The sequence below is a fragment of the Piliocolobus tephrosceles genome, unplaced genomic scaffold, assembly GCF_002776525.5.
Source record: "Piliocolobus tephrosceles isolate RC106 unplaced genomic scaffold, ASM277652v3 unscaffolded_39346, whole genome shotgun sequence".
Taxonomy (NCBI): Eukaryota; Metazoa; Chordata; class Mammalia; order Primates; family Cercopithecidae; genus Piliocolobus; species Piliocolobus tephrosceles.
This window is the reverse complement of record NW_022323583.1, coordinates 1-19,362: the sequence shown is the minus strand read 5'-3', so window position 1 is coordinate 19,362 and position 19,362 is coordinate 1. Positions and strand designations below refer to the sequence as shown.

Below are 19,362 nucleotides of genomic sequence, written 5' to 3'. Positions count from 1 at the left end.
GATCTCAGCTCACTGCAAGCTCCGCCTCCTGGGTTTACGCCATTCTCCTGCCTCAGCCTCCCGAGTAGCTGGGACTACAGGCGCCCGCCACCTCGCCCGGCTAGTTTTTGTATTTTTAGTAGAGACGGGGTTTCACCGTGTTAGCCAAGATGGTCTCGATCTCCTGACCTCGTGATCCGCCCGTGATCCGCCCGTCTCGGCCTCCCAAAGTGCTGGGATTACAGGCTTGAGCTTCTTTCTGGAGAGTTGTCAATAGTCTTGCTGTCAGGAGTGAACCTACAAACCTTCGTGGTAAGTGTTACAGCTCTATGAACAGTGCATATGGAGTCGTTCATTGTTCGTTCATTTCCCGCGGATATGTGGTCTTAATAGCTTCAGGAAATAAATCTACTAGACCTTCACAATGAATTCTACAGCTCATAAAAGCAGTATAGACGCAAAAAATAAGCAACAGCAAGATGTATAACAGAAAACAAAAGATTAAAGCCTCCACTCTGTAAATTGGTTTACCACCGGCTGATTCCAGGCAGCCTGCTTTTATTCCCTTATCTGACCCCACCCACATCCTACTGATTGGTCTATTTTACAGAGAGCTGATTGGTCCATTTTACAGAGCGCTGATTGGTCCATTTTGACACAGTGCTGATTGGTGCGTTTATAATCCTTGAACTAGACAGAGTCACAGAATGCTAATCAGCTAAATACAGAGTTAGCTAGATACAGAGTACCAATTGGCGTATTCACAAACCCTGAGCTAGACACAGAGTGCTGATTGGTGTATTTACAATCCTTGCGCTAGACAGAGTCACAGAGCGCTAGTTCTCCAAGTCTCCACTAGGTTAGCTAGATACACAATACTGATTGGTGTATTTACAAACCCTGAGCTAGACACAGAGTGCTGATTGGGACACAGAGTGCTGATTGGTGCACATACAATCCTCCGGCTAGATATAAAAGTTCTCCAACTCCCCGTCCAGTTCAGGAGCCCAGCTGGCTTCACCCAGTGGATTCTGCAACGGGTTTGTAGGCGGAGCTGCCCGCCAATCCCGAGCCGCGCCTGCACTTCTTAGCCTTTGGGCTGTGGATGGGACCGGCGCTAGGGAGCAGGGAGCGGCGCCCTTTGGGGAGGCTCAGGCCGCGAAGGAGCCCACCGCGGAGGAGGTCAGACATGGCGAGGTGCAGGTCCCAAGCCGTGCCCCGCCGGGAGGCGGCTAAGGCCCGGCGAGAATTTGACGGTGGCGCCGACGGGCCGGCATTGCTGAGGGACCCGGTGCAACCTCCGCAGCTGCTGGCCCAGGTGCTAAGCCCCTTATTGCCTTGGGCCGGCCGGCTGCTCAGTGTGCGGGGCCCGCCGAGCCCACGCCCTCCGGAACTCACGCTGGCCCGCGAGCAGCCCCGATTCCCGTCCACGCTACCCCTGCACATCTTCCCCTAAGCAGAGTGAGGGGCCTCCCACAGTGCCGTGGCGGGCTGAAGGGCTCCTTAAGCGCCGCCAGAGTGGACGCCGAGGCTGCGGAGGCGCTGAGTGAGGGCTGTTAGCACACTGTCACCTCTCAGCAGCGCTCGAGGAGGCCTTCAGCCCGCCACGGCACCGTGGGAGCCTCTCTCTGGGCTGGCCGAGGCCGGAGCCACCTCCCTTTGCTTGCGGGGAGGTGTGGACAAAGACGCGCGGGCGCTCGCGGACCAGCGCGGGTTCCGGCGGGCGCGGGCTTGGCGGGTCCGGCACACGGAGCGGCCGGCGCCACAGGCCCAGGGCAGTGAGGGGCCTAGCACCCGGGCCAGCAGCTGCGGGTGTTACTTAGGTCCCTCAGCACTGCCGGCCCGCATGCGCTGCGTTCGTATTCTTGCGGAGCCTCAGCCGCCTCCCCGTAGGGCAGGGCTTGGGACCTGCAGCCCGCCATGTCCGAGCCTTTCCTGCACGGTGGGCTCCTGTGCCGCCCCCGGCTTCGTGGCGCCCGGTTCTATCGACAACCCAAAGGCTGAGAAGTGTACGCGCGGCTGGGGATTGACGGAGCTGGGCTGAGAGTCTACTAGGTGAACCCAGCTGAGCTGAGTCTAGTGGAGACTTGGAAAACCTTTATGTCTAGCTCTAAAGGATTGTAAACGCACCAATCAGCACTCTGTCTAGCTCAGGGTTTGTAAATACACCAATCAGTACTCTGTCTAGCTCAAGGTTTGTAAATGCACCAATTGGTACTCTATATCTAGCTAATCTAGTGGGGGCTTGGAGAACTTTTATGTGTAGCACTCTGTGTCTAGCTCAGGGATTATAAACACACCAATCAGCACTCTGTCAAAACGGACCAATCAGCTCTCTGTAAAATAGACCAATCAGCAGGATGTGGGTGGGGTCGGATAAGGGAATAAAAGCAGGCTGCCCCGGCAGGCAGTGGTAACTTCTTGGGATTAAGGTTTTGTGTAGTGGAAATGTTTTTTCACTCTTTAGAACAATTACTGGTGCTGCTCCCTCAGTCCATTGTGTTTTTAAAGCTGCCTTTAAGAGCTGTGCAGTCAGTGTAGAAGTGTATGCAGTTCTTTTGAAGTCATTGAGACCACGAACCCATCCAGGAGGAAAAACTGCAGATGTGCAATTTTTAAGTAGCTGTTAGACTCACTGTGAAGGTTTGCAGCTTCACTTTTGTTGGTGAGATCACTAAACCTATCGGAAAAGAAACGCTCCAGTAAACCTCTGAATGTCTGAAGGAACAAATTCCAGACACACCATGTTTAAGAACTGTAACACTCAGACCCTGTGAGGGTCTGCAGCCTCTTTCTCTAAGTGAGGTTGGAGCCCACCAATTTTGGACACAATGTGTTGCCAAAAGTCACCTACTTTATCTGGCAGTAGCATCCTTCTTCCTTTCCCCCAGCAATGTCAGAGAAAATCTGCTAAAAGGTAAAAATAAGAACCGAAGGCTGGGCTCGTGTGTTATCCCAGCACTTTCGGAGGCTGAGGCAGGCGGATCATTTGAGGTCGGTTCCAAACGAGTCTGGTAAATACAGTGAAACTTCGTCATTACTAAAAATACAAAAATCAGGTGTGGTGGTGTGCACCTGTAACTGCAGTTACTTGGTAGGCTGAGGCGCGAGAATCGCTTGAACCCAGGAGGCGGAGGTTGCCGTGTGCCAAGATGACACCACTGCACTCCAAACTGGCAGACACTTTTTCTTTTTTCTTTTTTTTTTTTTTGAGATGGAACGCTGCTCTGTTCCCCAGGCTGGAGTGCAGGGGCACGGTATTGGTTCACTGTGGGCTCCGCCCTGGGTTCATGCCTTTCCATTTTCCTTCCTCAGCCTCTGGAGTAGCTGGGACTACAGGAGCCCGCCACCACACCTGGCTAACTTTTTGTATTTTTACTGGAGGTGGGGTTTCACTGTGTTAGCCAGGATGGTCTTGATCTCCTGACTGATCTGCTGGCCTCGGCCTCCCACAGTGGTGGGATTACAGGCGTGAGTCACCGCACCTGGCGGAGACTGTCTTAAAAAATAAGAGCCAGAGTCTGCTAACAATGCAAATGTGTCCAGAATTCAATAGAAATCACCCAATATACAGTCATGTGCCACATAACTATGTTTTTGGTCAATGAGAGACCACATTTATGATGTGAGTATGGTAAGATTATAAAACCATATTTTCAGTGTCCCTTTTCTATGCTTAATTATGTTTAGACATTCAAATACCATTGGCCGGGCGCGGTAGCTCATGCCTGTAATCCCAGCACTTTGGGAGGCCAAGGTGCGCAGATTACCTGAAGTCAGGAGTTCAGGTATCTCTCCTGAAAATACAAAAATTGGCTTGGTGTAGTGGCACGGGCCTGTAATCCCAGCTACACGGGAGGTTGAGGCAGTAAAATCACTGGAACCCAGGAGGTGGAGGCTGCAGAAAGCCAAGATCCTGCCACTGCACTCCAGCCTGGGCAACAGAGCGAGACTCCATCTCAAAAAAACAAAACAAAAAACCCTTACCATTGTGTTACAATTGTCTACAGCATTCACTACAGTAACCTGCTGTATAGGTTTGCAGCCTAGGAGCAATAGGCTCTATTATATAGCCTAGGTATGTAGTAGGTTCTACCAGCTAGGTTTGTGTAAATACAATCTGATGTTTGCACAATGTACACGCCTAACAATGCATCTCTCAGAACATATCCCTGCTGTTAAGTACACATGACTATACCTAGAACCAAAGACAATCAATGAATGTCAACATCAAGATTATAGAGATCTTATTATCTAGTAAAGATTTTGAAGTAGCCATGATAAAAATACTTAAAATAACTAAGAACATGTTTGAAACAAATGTACTAATAGAAGGCTCAGCAAAGAAACAGAGGTCTCAGCCAAAAAAAAAAAAAAAAAAAAAAAAACCAGATGGAAATTTTGGAACTATTAAATACAATAACTGAAATAAAATGCTCAGTAGAGGGGTTTAAACAGCAGAATGGAGGAGGAAGAGAAAGAACCAGTTATATGGAAGACAGAATAATAGATCTCATACCATCTGAACAACACAGAGAAAAGAGGCTGGAAAAAAAGTGAGCAGAGCCCCAGAAACCTGAAGGACTATAACAGAATATCTAATATTCTTCACATCAGAATCCCAGAAAGAGAAGAGAACAAGGGCAGGGTAGAAAAACGACTCAAAGAAATAATGGCTGAACACTTTCCAAATTTGGTAAGAGACAGAAAGCCAGATTCAAGGAGAGCAAACCCACAAAAAGGATTAAAAAAAAAAAAAAAAAAAAAATCAGGCCAGGCTGGGCGCGGTGGCTCATGCCTGTAATCCCAGAGCTTTTGGAGGACGAGATGGGTGTATCACCTGAGGTCAGGAGTTCAAGACCAGCCTGGCCAAAACGGTGAAACCCCGTCTCTACTAAAAATACAAAAATGAGCCAGGTGTGGCAGCGCTTGCCTGCAGTCCCAGCTACTCTGGAGGCTGAGGCAGGAGAATGCTTGAGCCCAGGAGGTGGAGGTTGCAATGAGCCCAGACTGCACCACTACACTCTATAGCCTGGGCAACAGAGTCAGACTCTGTCTCCAAAAAAAAAAAAAAAAAACAAAAACAAACAAATAAACAAAAAAACCTAGCCAAACAAAACCAAAATTGAACTTCTAAAAACAAAAAAAAAAAAAAAAAAAAAAACCTTGACAGTAACCAGAGAAAAATACCTTATCTATAGGGGAAAAACAATTCAAATGACAGCAAAATTTTTGCTACAAAACATGGAGACCAGAGGAAGTGGCACACTATTTTGCGAGTGCTTGAAGAAAAGAACTATCAACTCAGAATCCCATCCAGTAAAGGATCTTTCAGGAATATGAGAAAAATAACAACAATCGCAGATGAAGGAAAATTTTAACTTCACACCAGGAAATCTACCCTAAAGAATGGCTAAAGGGATTTCTCTAAATAAAAAAAGAACCCTGGAACATTAGGAACGAAGAACATGATAAACAAAAACTTGTGTAAATATAATAAACCTTCCTTGGTTGGGCGCAGTGGCTCACGCCTATAATCCCAGCACTTTGGGAGGCCGAGGCGGGCGGATCACCTGCGGTCGGGAGTTCGAGACTAGCCTGAGCAAAAAAGAGAAACCCCGTCTCTACTTAAAATACAAAATTAGCCGTGCGTGGTGGCGCATGCCTGTTACCCCAGCTACTGGGGAGGTGGAGGCAGGAGAATCGCTTGAACCTGGGAGGTGGAGGTTGCTGTGAGCCGAGATCACACCACTGCACTCCACCCTGGGCAACAAGAGTGAAACTCCGTCTCAAAAAAATTTTTAAAAAATAAGCCTTCCTTGTCCTCTGGAGTTTTCTAAATTATATGTGACAAAAAAGCAAAAAATATATTATCTAATATTCCAAATTATATAAAATATTTAAGACAATTTATATTATAAGCTGGGGAGGATAAAGAGATGTAAAAGGAGGTAAAGTTTCTATGGCTCACTCAACTTGTAAAAAACAATGGTAGTAGACTATGATAGTTTATGAATATATAATTTAATACTTAGAGCAATCACTAAAAAAAAACTCTAGCCAGGCACGGTGGCTCACGCCTGTAATCCCAGCACTTTGGGAAGCCTAAGTGGGCAGATCATGAGGTCAGGAGTTTGAGACCAACCTGGCCAACATAGTAAAATCCCAACTCTACTAAAAATACAAAAAATTAGCCAGGCATGGTGACAGGTACCTGTAATCCCAGCTATTCAGGAGGCTGAGGCAGGAGACTCGCTTGAACCTGAGAGGCGGAAGTTGCAGTGAGTCGAGATCGCGACATTGCACTACAGCCCGGGCGACAATGCGAGAGTTCGTCTCAAAAAAAAAAAAACTCTACAAGGAGAAACACCTGAAAACAAGATGTAAATATGGCCAGGTGCAGTGGCTCATGCCTGTAATCCCAGCACTTTGGGAGGCTGAGGCGGGCGGATCACCTGAGGTCAGGAATTCAAGACCAGCCTGGCCAACATGGTGAAACCCCATCTCTACTAAAAATACAAACATTAGCCAGGCATGGTGGCAGGCACCTGTAATCCCAGCTACTTGGGAGGCTGACACATGAGAATCATTTGAACCTGAGAGGTGGAGGTTGCAGTGAGCCGAGATCGCGCCATTGCATCCCAGCCTGGGTAACAGAGCAAGACTCTGACTCAAAACAAACAAACAAACAAACAAAACCTAGTAGATTTGATCAATGTATTCAGCAAAGACTTACTAAATTCCCTACTATATTGTAAGTATATATGGTAGTAACAAAAATGTTGTTTTTCCTGCCTTTATACAACATTTATTCTAGAAGCAGATATTCAATAAACACACAAAAACATGTATGTTTGCAAATTATGATGGGTGCTATTAAGAAAAAGAACAGGATGTTATAGAAAGCTAAAAGAGAAATATAAATGTAGTCAGGGACCATTGAGTAGTTTTAAGTCTAGGAGTCTAATTATACTTGAGATATGCCTCTGCCTGCTGGGTAAAGAATGACTTGTAGGGTCATAGCATGCAAAGAAGTATTCCTTGCAGAAGATTATTTAAATAGCCAAGTAAAAGATAGAAAGGGTTGGACTTGGATAATAGCAATAGTATGGAAGAGAATGAATTATGGCTACTGACAGAAAGCTATTGGTTTTTAGTGTTGATCTTGTTTCTTGCTGCTTTAAAGACCTCTATTAGTTCCAATTGGTTTTTAGTTGTTTGTTGTGGATTTTCCAGATAGACAATTATCAGCTGCTAAAAATATTTAAGTTATTTTCTACTATTAATGTATACCTCTCAAATTATCTTTTTTATTGTTTTGTCTAATTTCTCTAGAACCATATTGAATGTTGCCAGTGATAGCAAACATCCTATTATTTCTAACTTTAACATAAAGCCATAGAATCAGATAAAGAGCAGCTAATAAAAACCTAAAGCAAGTAATATGCTTGAGTGAGGTGACAGAAGCAGTAACATTAATGTCAGGAATTCATTTTGTTCAGATTGTTACCTAGTTAGAAAATACATGAAAAAGTATCCATTCATAATAACAAAAATAAAATACTACAAAATACAAAAAATTCAAAATACCACAGAACTATAAAATAATCCACGATCTTATTAAAAATGTAAAGTACTATGTGAATAAAGCTCTAAAATATTGTTTTAGGACATTTTTTTAAAAACCTGAACTTGTCGGGTGTGGTGGCTCATGCCTATAATCCACTTGCCAGCTGAGGTGGGTAGATCACCTGAGGTCAGGAGTTCAAGACCAGCCTGGCCAACATGGCAAAATGCTGCCTCTACTAAAAATGCAAAAATTAGTCAGATGTGGTGGCAGGCTCCTGTAATCCCAGCTATTCGAGAGGCTGAGGAAGGACAACCGCTTGAACCTGGGAGGCAAAAGTTGCAGTGAGCTGAGATCATGCCACTGCACTCTAGCCTGGGCGACAGAGTGAGACACTGTCTCAAAAAAAAAACCAAAAAACAAAAAAAAAATCCGGGTGCGGTGGCTCACACCTGTAATCCCAGCACTTTGGGAGGCCAAGGCGGGTGGATCACCTAAGGTTGGGAGTTCAAGACCAGCCTGGCCAACATGGGGAAACCCCATCTCTACTAAAAATACAAAAACAAAAGCTAGCCGGCTATGGTGGTGCACGCCTGTAATCCTAGCTACTCAGGAGACTGAGGCAGGAGAATCACTTGAACCCAGGAGGCGGAGGTTGCAGTGAGCCAAGATCGCACCACTGTACTACAGCCTGGGCAACAGAGCAAGACTCTGTCTCAAAACAAACAAACAAACAAAGAAAACCTGAATTAAATGAAGCAACATACAATGTTCCTGGATAAGAGGAAATATTTTAAAGCTTTCAGTCTCCTCCATTATCTATCAATGTGTCATAATAAAGTCCAAAGTAAATTTTAAAAATTGAAAAGCTAATTCTAACAAACAAAGAAAAAAAAAAGATAAAGCAAACAAACAAGCAAAAAGCCTAATTCTAAGTTTATCTTGTAAAGTTACTGTGTCAAGAAAAATCTGAAAAGCAACAACAGACTTGTCCAACTAAATATCAATATATAGTATAAAGCTACAGTGATTAATACAATTTGGCACTGGGACAGAAAATAAAGAAATCCCTGGAAGAGGCTAGAACAGAATCAATTCTAAATACAGAAATTCAGCATATGGTAAAAGTGGCATTCCAAAGCAATGAGAAATTAATATTTTTCAATAAACAATATTAAGGTAATGGCTATATTTTGGAGAAAATAATCAGATCCCTCATTTGCACCATCACACACAAAAATAAATTCTAAAGTAGCATTAAAAATAGAAATGCTCTCACCACACAGAAACAGTAATGTGGTAATATGATAGCTTAGCTTGATTGAATCTTTCTATAATGTATACAGAGATTAAAACATCACATCGTACCCCATAATGTGGACAATTATTTGTGAATTAATAAATTTTAAAAATAGAAACCTAAAAGATAAAACTATGAAAGTGTTGAAAGAAAATAAGATAATTTCAGGCCAGGTGTGGTGGCTCACGCCTGTAATCCCATCACTTTGGGAGGCCGAGGCAGGTAGATCACTTGAGGTCAAGAGTTCAAGACAAGCCTGGCTAACATGGTGAAATCCCCGTCTTTATTTTTTTTTATACTTTATGTTCTAGGGTACATGTGCACAACGTGCAGGTTGTTACATATGTATACATGTGCCATGTTGGTGTGCTGCACCCATTAACTCGTCATTTACATTAGGTATATCTCCTAATGCTATCCCTCCCCACTCCCCCCACCCCACAACAGGCCGTGGTGTGTGATGTTCCCCTTCCTGTGTCCAAGTGTTCTCATTGTTCAATTCCCACCTATGAGTGAGAACATGTGGTGTTTGGAAACCCCTGTCTTTATTAAAAATACAAAATTAACCAGGCATGGTGGCATGTGCCTGTAATCCCAGCTACCTGGGAGGCTGAAGCAGACGAATCCCTTGAACCCAGGATGCAGAGGTTGCAGTGAACTGAGATCATGCCACTACACTCCAGCCTAGGCAATGGAGTACGACTCCAGCTCAGAAAAAAAATAAATAAACTATAAACTAAGTTCTTCCCACAGTTAGTTCAGCCCACACCAGAATGAACAAGGACAGCTTAGAGGGTAGAAGAAGCAAGATGGCGTTTGTTAGGTCAGATCTCTTCCACTGTCTCAGTTATAATTTGGCAGTGGTGGCCGGGCGCAGTGGCTCACACCTGTAATCCCAGCACTTTGGGAGACCGAGGAGGGTGTATCACAAGGTCAGGAGATCGAGACCATCCTGGCTAACATGGTGAAACCCCATCTCTACTAAAAATACAAATAATTAGCCAGGTGTGGTGGCACGTGCCTGTAGTCCCAGCTACTCAGGAGACTGAGGCAGAAGAATTTCTTGAACCCAGGAGGCAGAGGTTGCAATGAGCCAAGATCGTGCCACTGCACTCCTGCCTGGGTGACAGAACAAGACTCTGTCTCAAAAAAAAAAAAAAAAAAAATTTGCAATAGTGGTTTCAATCTGAAAGCCATAAAGAAAATATAATAAATTTGATTTCATAAATGTTTACTTTCTGTACAACAGCAAAAATAAATAAATAAAATCAAGACATAAATAACAAGTGAGAGAAAAATATTTTCAATACATATGATAGGGAACACATTTTTATACTATGTAGAGAGTCTCAGACTATCCAGTGTTTTCAATTAAAAAATAAAAAAAAAACAAAAACATGGACAAAAGGGATGAAAGGCAGCTCACAGAAAAAATATAACTGGTCAATAAATGTATGAAAGATGCTTAATAATTCATAACTAAATCACTGAAACCATTAGATAACATTTTGGGGGTAGATCGGGAGGTGGCATGACTATGGTCAGCGAGTCAATTCTAGTCCATTGCCTGTTTTTGTGCAGACAGCAAGCTAAGAACGGTTTTGCATTTTTAAATGGTTGAAGAAAATCAAAATAAGATTACTATTTTGTAATATGTAGAAATTATATGAAATCCAGATTTCAAGGCTCCTAAGTACAGTTATATTGGAACAGTCACCCTCGTTTGTTTACCTATTGGCTATGGCTGCTTTCATTCTACAAAGGCAGAGGTGAACAGCTGGGACAGAGATGGCCTGCGAAGCCTAAAATATTCATATATGGCCCTTTACAGAAAAAGTTTTCAGACTCCTAGCTTCATGTGTCAAAAATTTTTAAAACGTCCAATTCCACAAAGTTAGCCATCACTGGAAGGAGGGTAAATTGGTGCATTTTCTTCTGAGGGCAATCACAATTGTAACTGCTGAGATGCTCTGACTCAGTGTTTAGAAATGGAACCTACAGATTCCTTTGCACAAGTTCATGGGGATTTCCAAAGATATTCCTTGGTACACCACCCTTTTTTTTTTTTTTTTTTTTGTGACGGAGTCTCACTCAGGCTGAAGTGCAGTGGCTGGCATGATCTCCCCTCACTGCAACCTCGGCCTCCCAGGTTCAAGCGATTCTCCTGCCTCAGTCTCCCGAGTAGTTGGGACTACAGGTGCCCGCCATGACACCCAGCTAATTTTTTGTATTTTTAGTAGAGATGGGGTTTCACCATATTAGCCAGGATGATCTGGATCTCCTGACCTTGTGATCTGCCCTCCTCAGCCACCCAAAGTGCTGGGATTACAGGCGTGAGCCACTGTGCCCGGCTGTTTTTGTTTTTTGTTTTTGTTTTTGAGACAGAGTCTTGCTCTGTCACCTGGGCTGGAGTGCAGTGGTGTGATTTCAGCTCACTGCAACCTCGGCCTCCCAGGTTCAAGCGACTCTCCTGCCTCAGCTTCCTGAGTAGCTGTGACTACAGGTGCCCACCACCACGCCCAGCTAATTTTTGTATTTTTGGTAGAGACAGGTTTCACCATATCGGCCAGGATGGTCTCCATCTCTTGACCTCGTGATCTACACACCTCGGCCTCCCAAAGTGCAGGGATTACAGATATGAGCCACCGTGCCCAGCTATCAAAGGCATTAAATAAGACATATTTCTATGAGTAGGGGAATGGTAAATAGTAAACATCCATACAACTTAAAAGCCATTAAAAAGAATTAGATCCCTAAGGGAAGGGTTGAACCCAGTTGTAGTACATAGTTTCATGCCTTTGAGGCGCTGTATGTATTGCTCCATCTACATGACACATTTGCCCCTGTCCTTGTCTATGAAATCCTCACAGACAACTCACAAAAGGAGTTCACATCAACTGACTTGTGAATCAACTGACAAGACCCAGTTTAACTCTTGGTTCCTTTGTGAAGCCTACCTTGACTCCCTAAACAGAAATGCCCACTCCCCTCCATGTGCCCCCACAGTAATAGGGATCTACCTCCATTATACACTTATGTCTGCACTGCCTTTGTTTAGACGTCCGCCTCCTCCACTAGACTCCAGAAGAGCAAGCACCATGGCTTGTTCCTTGCACTGTTAGGACCCAGCACAACCCTTAGCAGTAAATACTCCGGGACCTTTGCAGAGAAGCAGGGACGAGGGGACTTGGCAAGGGCCATGAAGACCTCCTGCCTCTCATCTGTGGGCAGCCTTAGAATTTTCCAGGCTGGTTGCTGAGGACCAAATAGTCACACAGGGATCTACTTGGCACCTAAACTAATTCCCACCTTCAGGGAACCTTGTCATTCAGGATTCAGGTGCTCCTCTAGGATTGAAAGTGGCAGAAAAGGGGGGCCTTTGGAAACACTCCATGATAGATGAAAACAGGGCCAACACCGTGATTCAAACTCTTAGCTATGGAAGCCTGGGAGGCTGGTAGGTTTGGATGGTCTATGGCCTTCTGATGCCTCTACCACTGCAACACAAGTGCCCTCAATTGTCCAGAGTCCTATAAAAATAGATGGAAAACTAGGACCACTTTCAAGGGGCTTGGGCAAACACATACAGTGTCTGAACTATACTCTAAAGCAGTAACAGGGTAGAGAACAGTAGTTAAGTATGTTTTCCTTTTTAAAGAGGGAATGAAAACTAAAGCAAGGGGTAGCAGATTGAGTTAATTCTTCATGTTGAAACAGTACCAGTATCCAGTGAATGTGTCCAACGGAGACACCAAACTAGCTGATTCAAGCTCTAGATGGGTATTCTAGTTTCACATTTATGTATGAACTAATTAACGACAACAACAACATCACCTTTTAATTTTGCTACACAGTCCTCTTTTTCTTTTTTTTTTTTTTTTTGAGACGGAGTCTTGTCGCCCAGGCCGGAGTGCAGTGGCACGGTCTTGGCTCACCGCAACCTCCGCCTCCTGGGTTCAAGTGATTCTCCGGATTCTCCGGCCTCAGCCTCTCGAGTAGCTGGGACTACAGGCGCCCGCCACCACACCTGGCTAATTTTTGTATTTTTAGTAGAGGTGGGGTTTCAGCATTTTGGCCATGCTGGTCTCGAACTCCTGACCTTGTGACCTGCCTGCCTCGGCTTCCCAAAGTGTTGGGATTACAGGAGTTAGCCACCATGCCCGGCCCACAGTCCTAACCTTAGAAATCCTCAGTGGCCGCCAGGCATGGTGGCTCACACCTGTAATCCCGGCACTTTGGGAGGCCGAGGCAGGCAGATCACTTGAGGTCAACAGTTTGAGACCAGGTCGACCAACATGGAGAAACCCCATCTCTACTAAAAATACAATTAGCTGGCCCTGGTGGCGCATGCCTGTAATTCCAGGTACCCATGAATCTGAGGCAGGAGAATTGCTTGAACCTGGAAGGCAGAGGTTGCGGTGAGCCAAGATTGTGGCATTGCACTCCAACCTGGGCAATAAGAGCAAAACTCCATCTCAAAAAAAAAGAAAGAAGAAAGAAGAAAACCTCAGTGGCCAGGTACAGTAGGTCATGCTTATTACTTCAGTACATTTTGGGAGGCCAAGGCGAGAGGATCACTTGAGACCAGGAGTTTGAGACCAGCCTGGGCAACAGAGCAAGACCCCATCTCTACAAAAAAAATTAAAATACATTAGCCGGGTGAGGTGGTATGCACCAGTAGTACCAGCTATTCAGGAGGCTGAGGTGGGAGGACTGAACCCAAGAGTTTGAGGTTACAGTGACATATGATTGCACCACTGCTCTCCAACCTAGGTGACAGAGAAAGACCTTGTCTCTTGAAAAACAAAAAATCCTCAGAGGTCATTTTTGAAACAAGCTTCAATGCAATGTACAATCAAATAACTTTCCTTGGTCCTTAAGTTATTCAAAATAAGTAATTTCTAAATATTAACAAAATACTTTCAAGTTTCTATATCTTGCTGCTAGCAACATCTCATTCTATGAACTAGACAGCTCTGGCAATGAAGACACCATAGGAAATATTATTTATAGTAAACTTTATTTTCATTGATATTTCACTTAACATAATTTCAAATTCAGTCTGTAATCTAAGATGAACAAAAGAACAGATATTCTAAATCTCATAAGAGATTTTTTCACACTGTTCCTCAGAGCACGGAATGAGGTTTCAGGGCCCTCACAGTTGACACCTAACATTTTACTCTTGAGATTTACCTGCAGATACAGAAAGAAGAGATAACATCGATACACAAGAATCGATCTCTATGAGGGTCTCCATAAGCTCATGTTCCATCCTCATTATAACCTCTGTAGGGTTATAATGGTAACAACTGATTTTCCACCCCTCCGCCAAGGTTGGTGTCTTTTTTAGGTAAAATGTCAGATGCAAAAATGCTGCACTTATTTCTGTTAATACATTGAAAACAGTGGAAGATGCAGATTTTTAATCCTTCATGAGTCCAAGCTGGAACATGACTTCTGCTAATCAGATGTCATCAACATACGAACTCCAACTTTGGCGGCCATCAGCAAACTGTTTAAAAGAAACAAGATAGAAAACGTCAGGTAAAGGACAGAACAGGCAACTATGTTTTTAAGGAACTAAACTCTGCAGGTTCCTCACAACTGCATGCGGGAGGAGGTACTAAGGCAAGAGTGGTCAGAGGTAAAATTTCCATCCCTGGAGGAACCAGAGAAAAAGCAAGCCAAGGGACAGTCTCACACTGAGGTCTTAAAATAGCACACATGAGCTGGATCCTAATCCAACTGCCAATAATTTGAACAGATGAAGAAATGGAGGCAAGAGCAAGGCCGCCCCACCATCATGGATCTGATTAATGGTCGAATCTCCAGCCTCTCAGTTTACTGCTCTAGACCTTGCTCCACACTGACTCTCTTACTTCAGGTGTAACATTATACTGGTAGCGTCACAACTATGATCAGAGCGGAGTATGCAATCTTTCTCCAAAACAGATTTTAAAAAATGCCCCTGCCTTCAGGATGTTTTTATAATACTTAACAACTAAACTTTTTGTTTTTAAGAAGGTTAAATTTTTTTTTTTCTTTTGATACGGAGTCTCACTCACCTCTGTTGCCCAGGCTGGAGTTCAGTGGCACAATTTCGGCTCACTGCAACCTCTGCCTCCCAGGTTCAAGCAATTTTCCTGACTCAGTGTCCCAAGTAGCTGGGATTACAGGCGTGCAACATCACGCCGGGCTTATTTTTGTATTTTTTCATAGAGATGGGGTTTCACCATGTGGGCAGACTGGTCTTGAATTCCTGACCTCAAGTGATCTGGCCGCTCTGGCCTCCCAAAGTACTGGGATTATAGGCGTGAGCCACTAAACCTGGCCTACAACTAAATTTTTTTTTTTTTTTGAGATGGACTCTTGCTCTGTCCCCCAGGCTGGAGTGCAGTGGCATGATCTCAGCTCACTGTAATCTCCACTTCCCAGGTTCAAGCAATTCTCCCTGCTTCAGCCTCCCGAGTAGCTGGGATTACAAGTGCCCACTACCACACCCGGCTAATTTTTGTAGTTTTCATAGAGATGGGGTTTCACCATGTTGGCCAGGATGGTCTTGAACCCCTGACCTCAGGTGATCCGCCAGCCTCAGCCTCCCAAAGTACTGGGATTACAGGCGTGAGCCACTATGCTTGGCCACAACTAAATTTTTTAAAAGCCACAATTTGGTTTAGGTTTTATAATCAAAATTAGAAAACAGGGCCGGGTGCAGTGGGTCACGCCTGTAATCCCAGCATTTTGGGGGGCTGAGGTGGGTGGATCATGAGATCAGGAGTTCAAGACCAGCCTGGCTAACGTGGTGAAACACCGTCTCTACCAAAACAACAAAAATGAGCCAGGTGTGGTGGTGCATGCCTGTAATCCCAGCTACTCCAGAGGCTGAGGCATGAGAATCACTTGAACCCGGGAGACGGACGGTGATTGCAGTGAGCAGAGATCACACCATTGCACTCCATCCTGGGTGACAGAGCGATACTCTGTCTCAAAAAAAAAAAAAAATTAGAAAAGAGGATTCAATCAAAATTCCCTTTTGGCAAAATTTTCTGTAAAAGACATCTACACATCTAAGAAATATGGGACCCCCGCATCTTCCATGCAAGTCACACAAAAGGCTGCAGTCATGGCTTTGCAGGAAAACTTCTGCCACCATATAGGGAGGAGCTAGGATGGACCGGAAAGCAAACATGAGAACAAACCCATTTCCACAGTGAATGGACATACTCATGCCATTTTGACATTAAACCAGCTATTGTTTTTGAAACATTTCCTATTAGTGTATGTATCAAATGTCAGTTGATGCATAGCATCAGATATCCTGAAACAAGTTAGGTTTTGAATGCATAAAGTATCCTGGGGAATAAACTGAACTCTACATGGTAAAGAAGAGTAACAAATGAAAGTACCTGGCACCTGCAATTAAACCTGCAGGCATGAATTTTCCAGAGTTGTAGAATCTCATTCCCATAATGCCAGCCAAGGTACCAGATGTAGCTGATGAAAAAAATATAAAGAAGGGTTAAAACTCATTACATCTTCTACGCAGGGGAATCAGAAGTGGGCCAAGCCCCACCCATCTCTCAAGGCTCACACCTCACCCTATGCTTATTCCTCCTTCACCAAGTGGGGGGAGATTACTGGCTGCCCACATCCTATGGGTCCAAGTACCAATACTGGCCAAATAGGGCCCTACACAGCCTGGGCCCTGCCTGCCCTTCCAGCCTCATCTCTTACCACTTGTCTTCTGCAAAACCCACACTTTAGCCATCAATGTGTTAGTTTTCTCCAAAATGCTGCTGTTTCTCATGCCCCGCAGACGCTATTTCCTCTACCCTGCACGCAGTTCCCACTGGGTAACTGTCAAAGCACCTACTACATGTCAAGCGCTGTGCTAGGTGCTGGAGAATACAAAGGTAATCGTAACTGTCTCTGCCCTTTTACAGTGCTTCAGGTCTGATGGGACAGACTTTAGAGACTCACACAAATAAAAAGGCTTAGCCAAAAAAGTGAAGATTGGCTGAGATCTGAAATTACGGCAGGAATTAATGAGCTGAAGGTGGGAAGGCCTATTCCAGGCAGAGGGGACAGTATATGCAGAGGCCCTGTGGTGACAGGGAGCATGGCGCATTCACCTTAACAGGCCAGTGTGGCACAGAAGTCAAGTAAGAGGGGCCAGGCCACATGGAGCCTTGAAGGCCATACTAGGGATTGGGTTTTCATCCTAAGAGCAATGAGAAGCCGTTAAAGGCTACTAAGCAGAAGGACACATGAACAGAGTCGCATTTTCTGGTTGTTTTTGAGACAGATTCTCGCTCTGTCGCCCAGGCTAGAGTGCAGTGGTGTGATCTTGGCTCACTGCAACCTGCAACTGCCGGGATCAAGCCATTCTCAAGTCTCAGCCTCCCGAGTAGCTCAGACCACAGGCGCCCGCCACCATATCTGGCTAACCTTATTTTATTTTATTAAAGACCCGGTTTCACCATGTTGCCCATGGTGGTCTCGAACTCCTGAGCTCAGGCAATCCACCCTCCTCAGCCTCCCAAACCTGAAGTCAGAAGTTACAGACCAGCCTGGACAACATGGTGAAACTCCTGTCTCTACTAAAAACAGAAAAATCAGCCGGGCTTGTTGGCGGACGCCTGAATCCCAGCTACCCGGAACGCCGAGACCGGAGAATTGCTTGAACCGGGTAGGTGGAGGTTGCAGTGAGCCAAGACCGCGCCACTACACTCTGGCCTGGGCAATACAGTGAGACTCTGTCTCAAAAAAAGGGAAGTTTATGAAGGGGAAGGAGACAAGTACAACTGAATATCAACGGGTGGACCCACCTAAAAGGAGGACCACAAATACAAGACAGGATCCTTGCCGGTGTAAAGGTCTGGAGAAGGTCAGGGAGAAGACACCCAAAGCCCAGAGGAGGACACTGGTGTTGGACAGGAGGGAAAACAGGACAAGGTGAGGCTTGGAGATTAAAGGCTCTGGGGAGTCCCCACCTGATGGCTGCTGTTTTTTCTATACAATAGGCATGAGGTCATTTGCTGAGTGGAGTACAATCACAGAAAGGGAAAATGCAGGCTGAAAGTCATTTTGGAGCATGAGGGAGGGAGCTGTTAGGCAGAGCGGGGACCTGGACGCACCTCCTTCCCCAGCACACCCCATGAGCCATCACTGACCTCCCTTCCCAACCCGGCTGATGTGTACAGATCACACGGCTTCTCCCTCCCACATGGCACTCATTCTCACCCGGGGTTTGTGGAGACAGTGAGGAACCCACACTCCTAGCAGCGTCTGACACATGGGTGGAGCCCCACAGAAATGTGCTGAAAGCCACCCTGATAAGGACTCCTCGGTCCCCCACCCCACTCACTGTCCATGCCGCTCACAGGGTACATTTCCAGTTCTGCTTCTATGCTCATGTTTTTTGTTTTTTGACACCGAGTCTTGCTCTGTCTCCCAGGCTGGAGTGCAGTGGCGTGATCTCAGCTCACTGCAATCTCTGCCTCACAGGTTCAAGCGATTCTCCTGCCTCAGCCTCCCAAGTAGCTGGGACTACAGGCGCCTGCCAGCATATCCAGCTAATTTTTGTATTTTTAGTAGAGATGGAGTTTCACCATGTTCGGCAAGCTGGTCTTGAACTCCTCACTTTGTGATCTGCTCACCTCGGCCTCCCAAAGTGCTGGGATTACTGCTAAAGAGGTGATTTTCAAATGGAGAAATTGCAACTCGGATGCAAACCTAACCCAGATGTGTGATGTCTTAGGGATGCTGAGGCCAGTGATCTTCCATGGGCAACTTCAACGGCTGACACATTTACCTTATAGAAGTTTAATGCTACTGGGTAAATACATTCACGAGGTATGGAAATCCTTCCATGTTCTGTACATAAAAGATAAACAAAAACCAGCACAAATCCCGCCTCTGCACCCTCATTTTAAAACTTTCTGAGGACTTGGTAGAAGAAGTGAAACTGTCATAAGTTAAGTGTGAAGACCTCACCCCATCCCAGCAAACCAGGGTCATTTGGAAAAGAGTATTCTGGATACACAGCTGCCCTAAGGAGACGCTGAAGCAGACATACCTAGGAAAAGCCAAACGTTCTTTGGATCCTGAGACAGCTGGTAAGCACCCAGGCCGGCTAGGCTGCCGAAGAGCAGTCCCGCAGCCAGGGACGGCACGCTGCCTAAAGGGAAGCAAACACAGCTCGCATTTTTAACATGAAATAGTGAAACTTATTTCACTAACGGAATCCACCAGACCGCCATCCCTACAAAGGAGAATAGCACAGAGAATTCTCAACACAGCTCATGGCCAAGGTGGACTCAAGCAGGAAGATGTTTCGGGGAGTGTGCTCTCTTCTCAGAGAAGTCAGGGTCTTCCCACCCCATTTTTCTCTCCTCTAACAGGCAGGGCACTTCCATCTAAGGAAAGGAAAGAAGGCCATCTTCCCTCCTTAGATGGAACTATGGCTAGGCCTTCTTTCTAAACAGGCCTGATCAATCGTGAAGGGCTGGAA

General features: G+C 45.2%; 1 protein-coding gene across 1 annotated transcript; it reads right to left on the bottom strand.

The window, feature by feature from the left end:
- Nucleotides 1-13,847: 13,847 nt before the first annotated feature.
- On the bottom strand, nucleotides 13,848-19,077 carry LOC113223167 (transmembrane protein 14C-like; the record flags this gene model as incomplete). Its single annotated transcript, XM_026452711.1, has 3 exons — nucleotides 13,848-14,361; nucleotides 16,256-16,343; nucleotides 18,928-19,077. Coding segments are annotated over 3 exons (290 nt in total), but the record flags the coding sequence as incomplete, so codon positions are not given.
- Nucleotides 19,078-19,362: the final 285 nt, after the last annotated feature.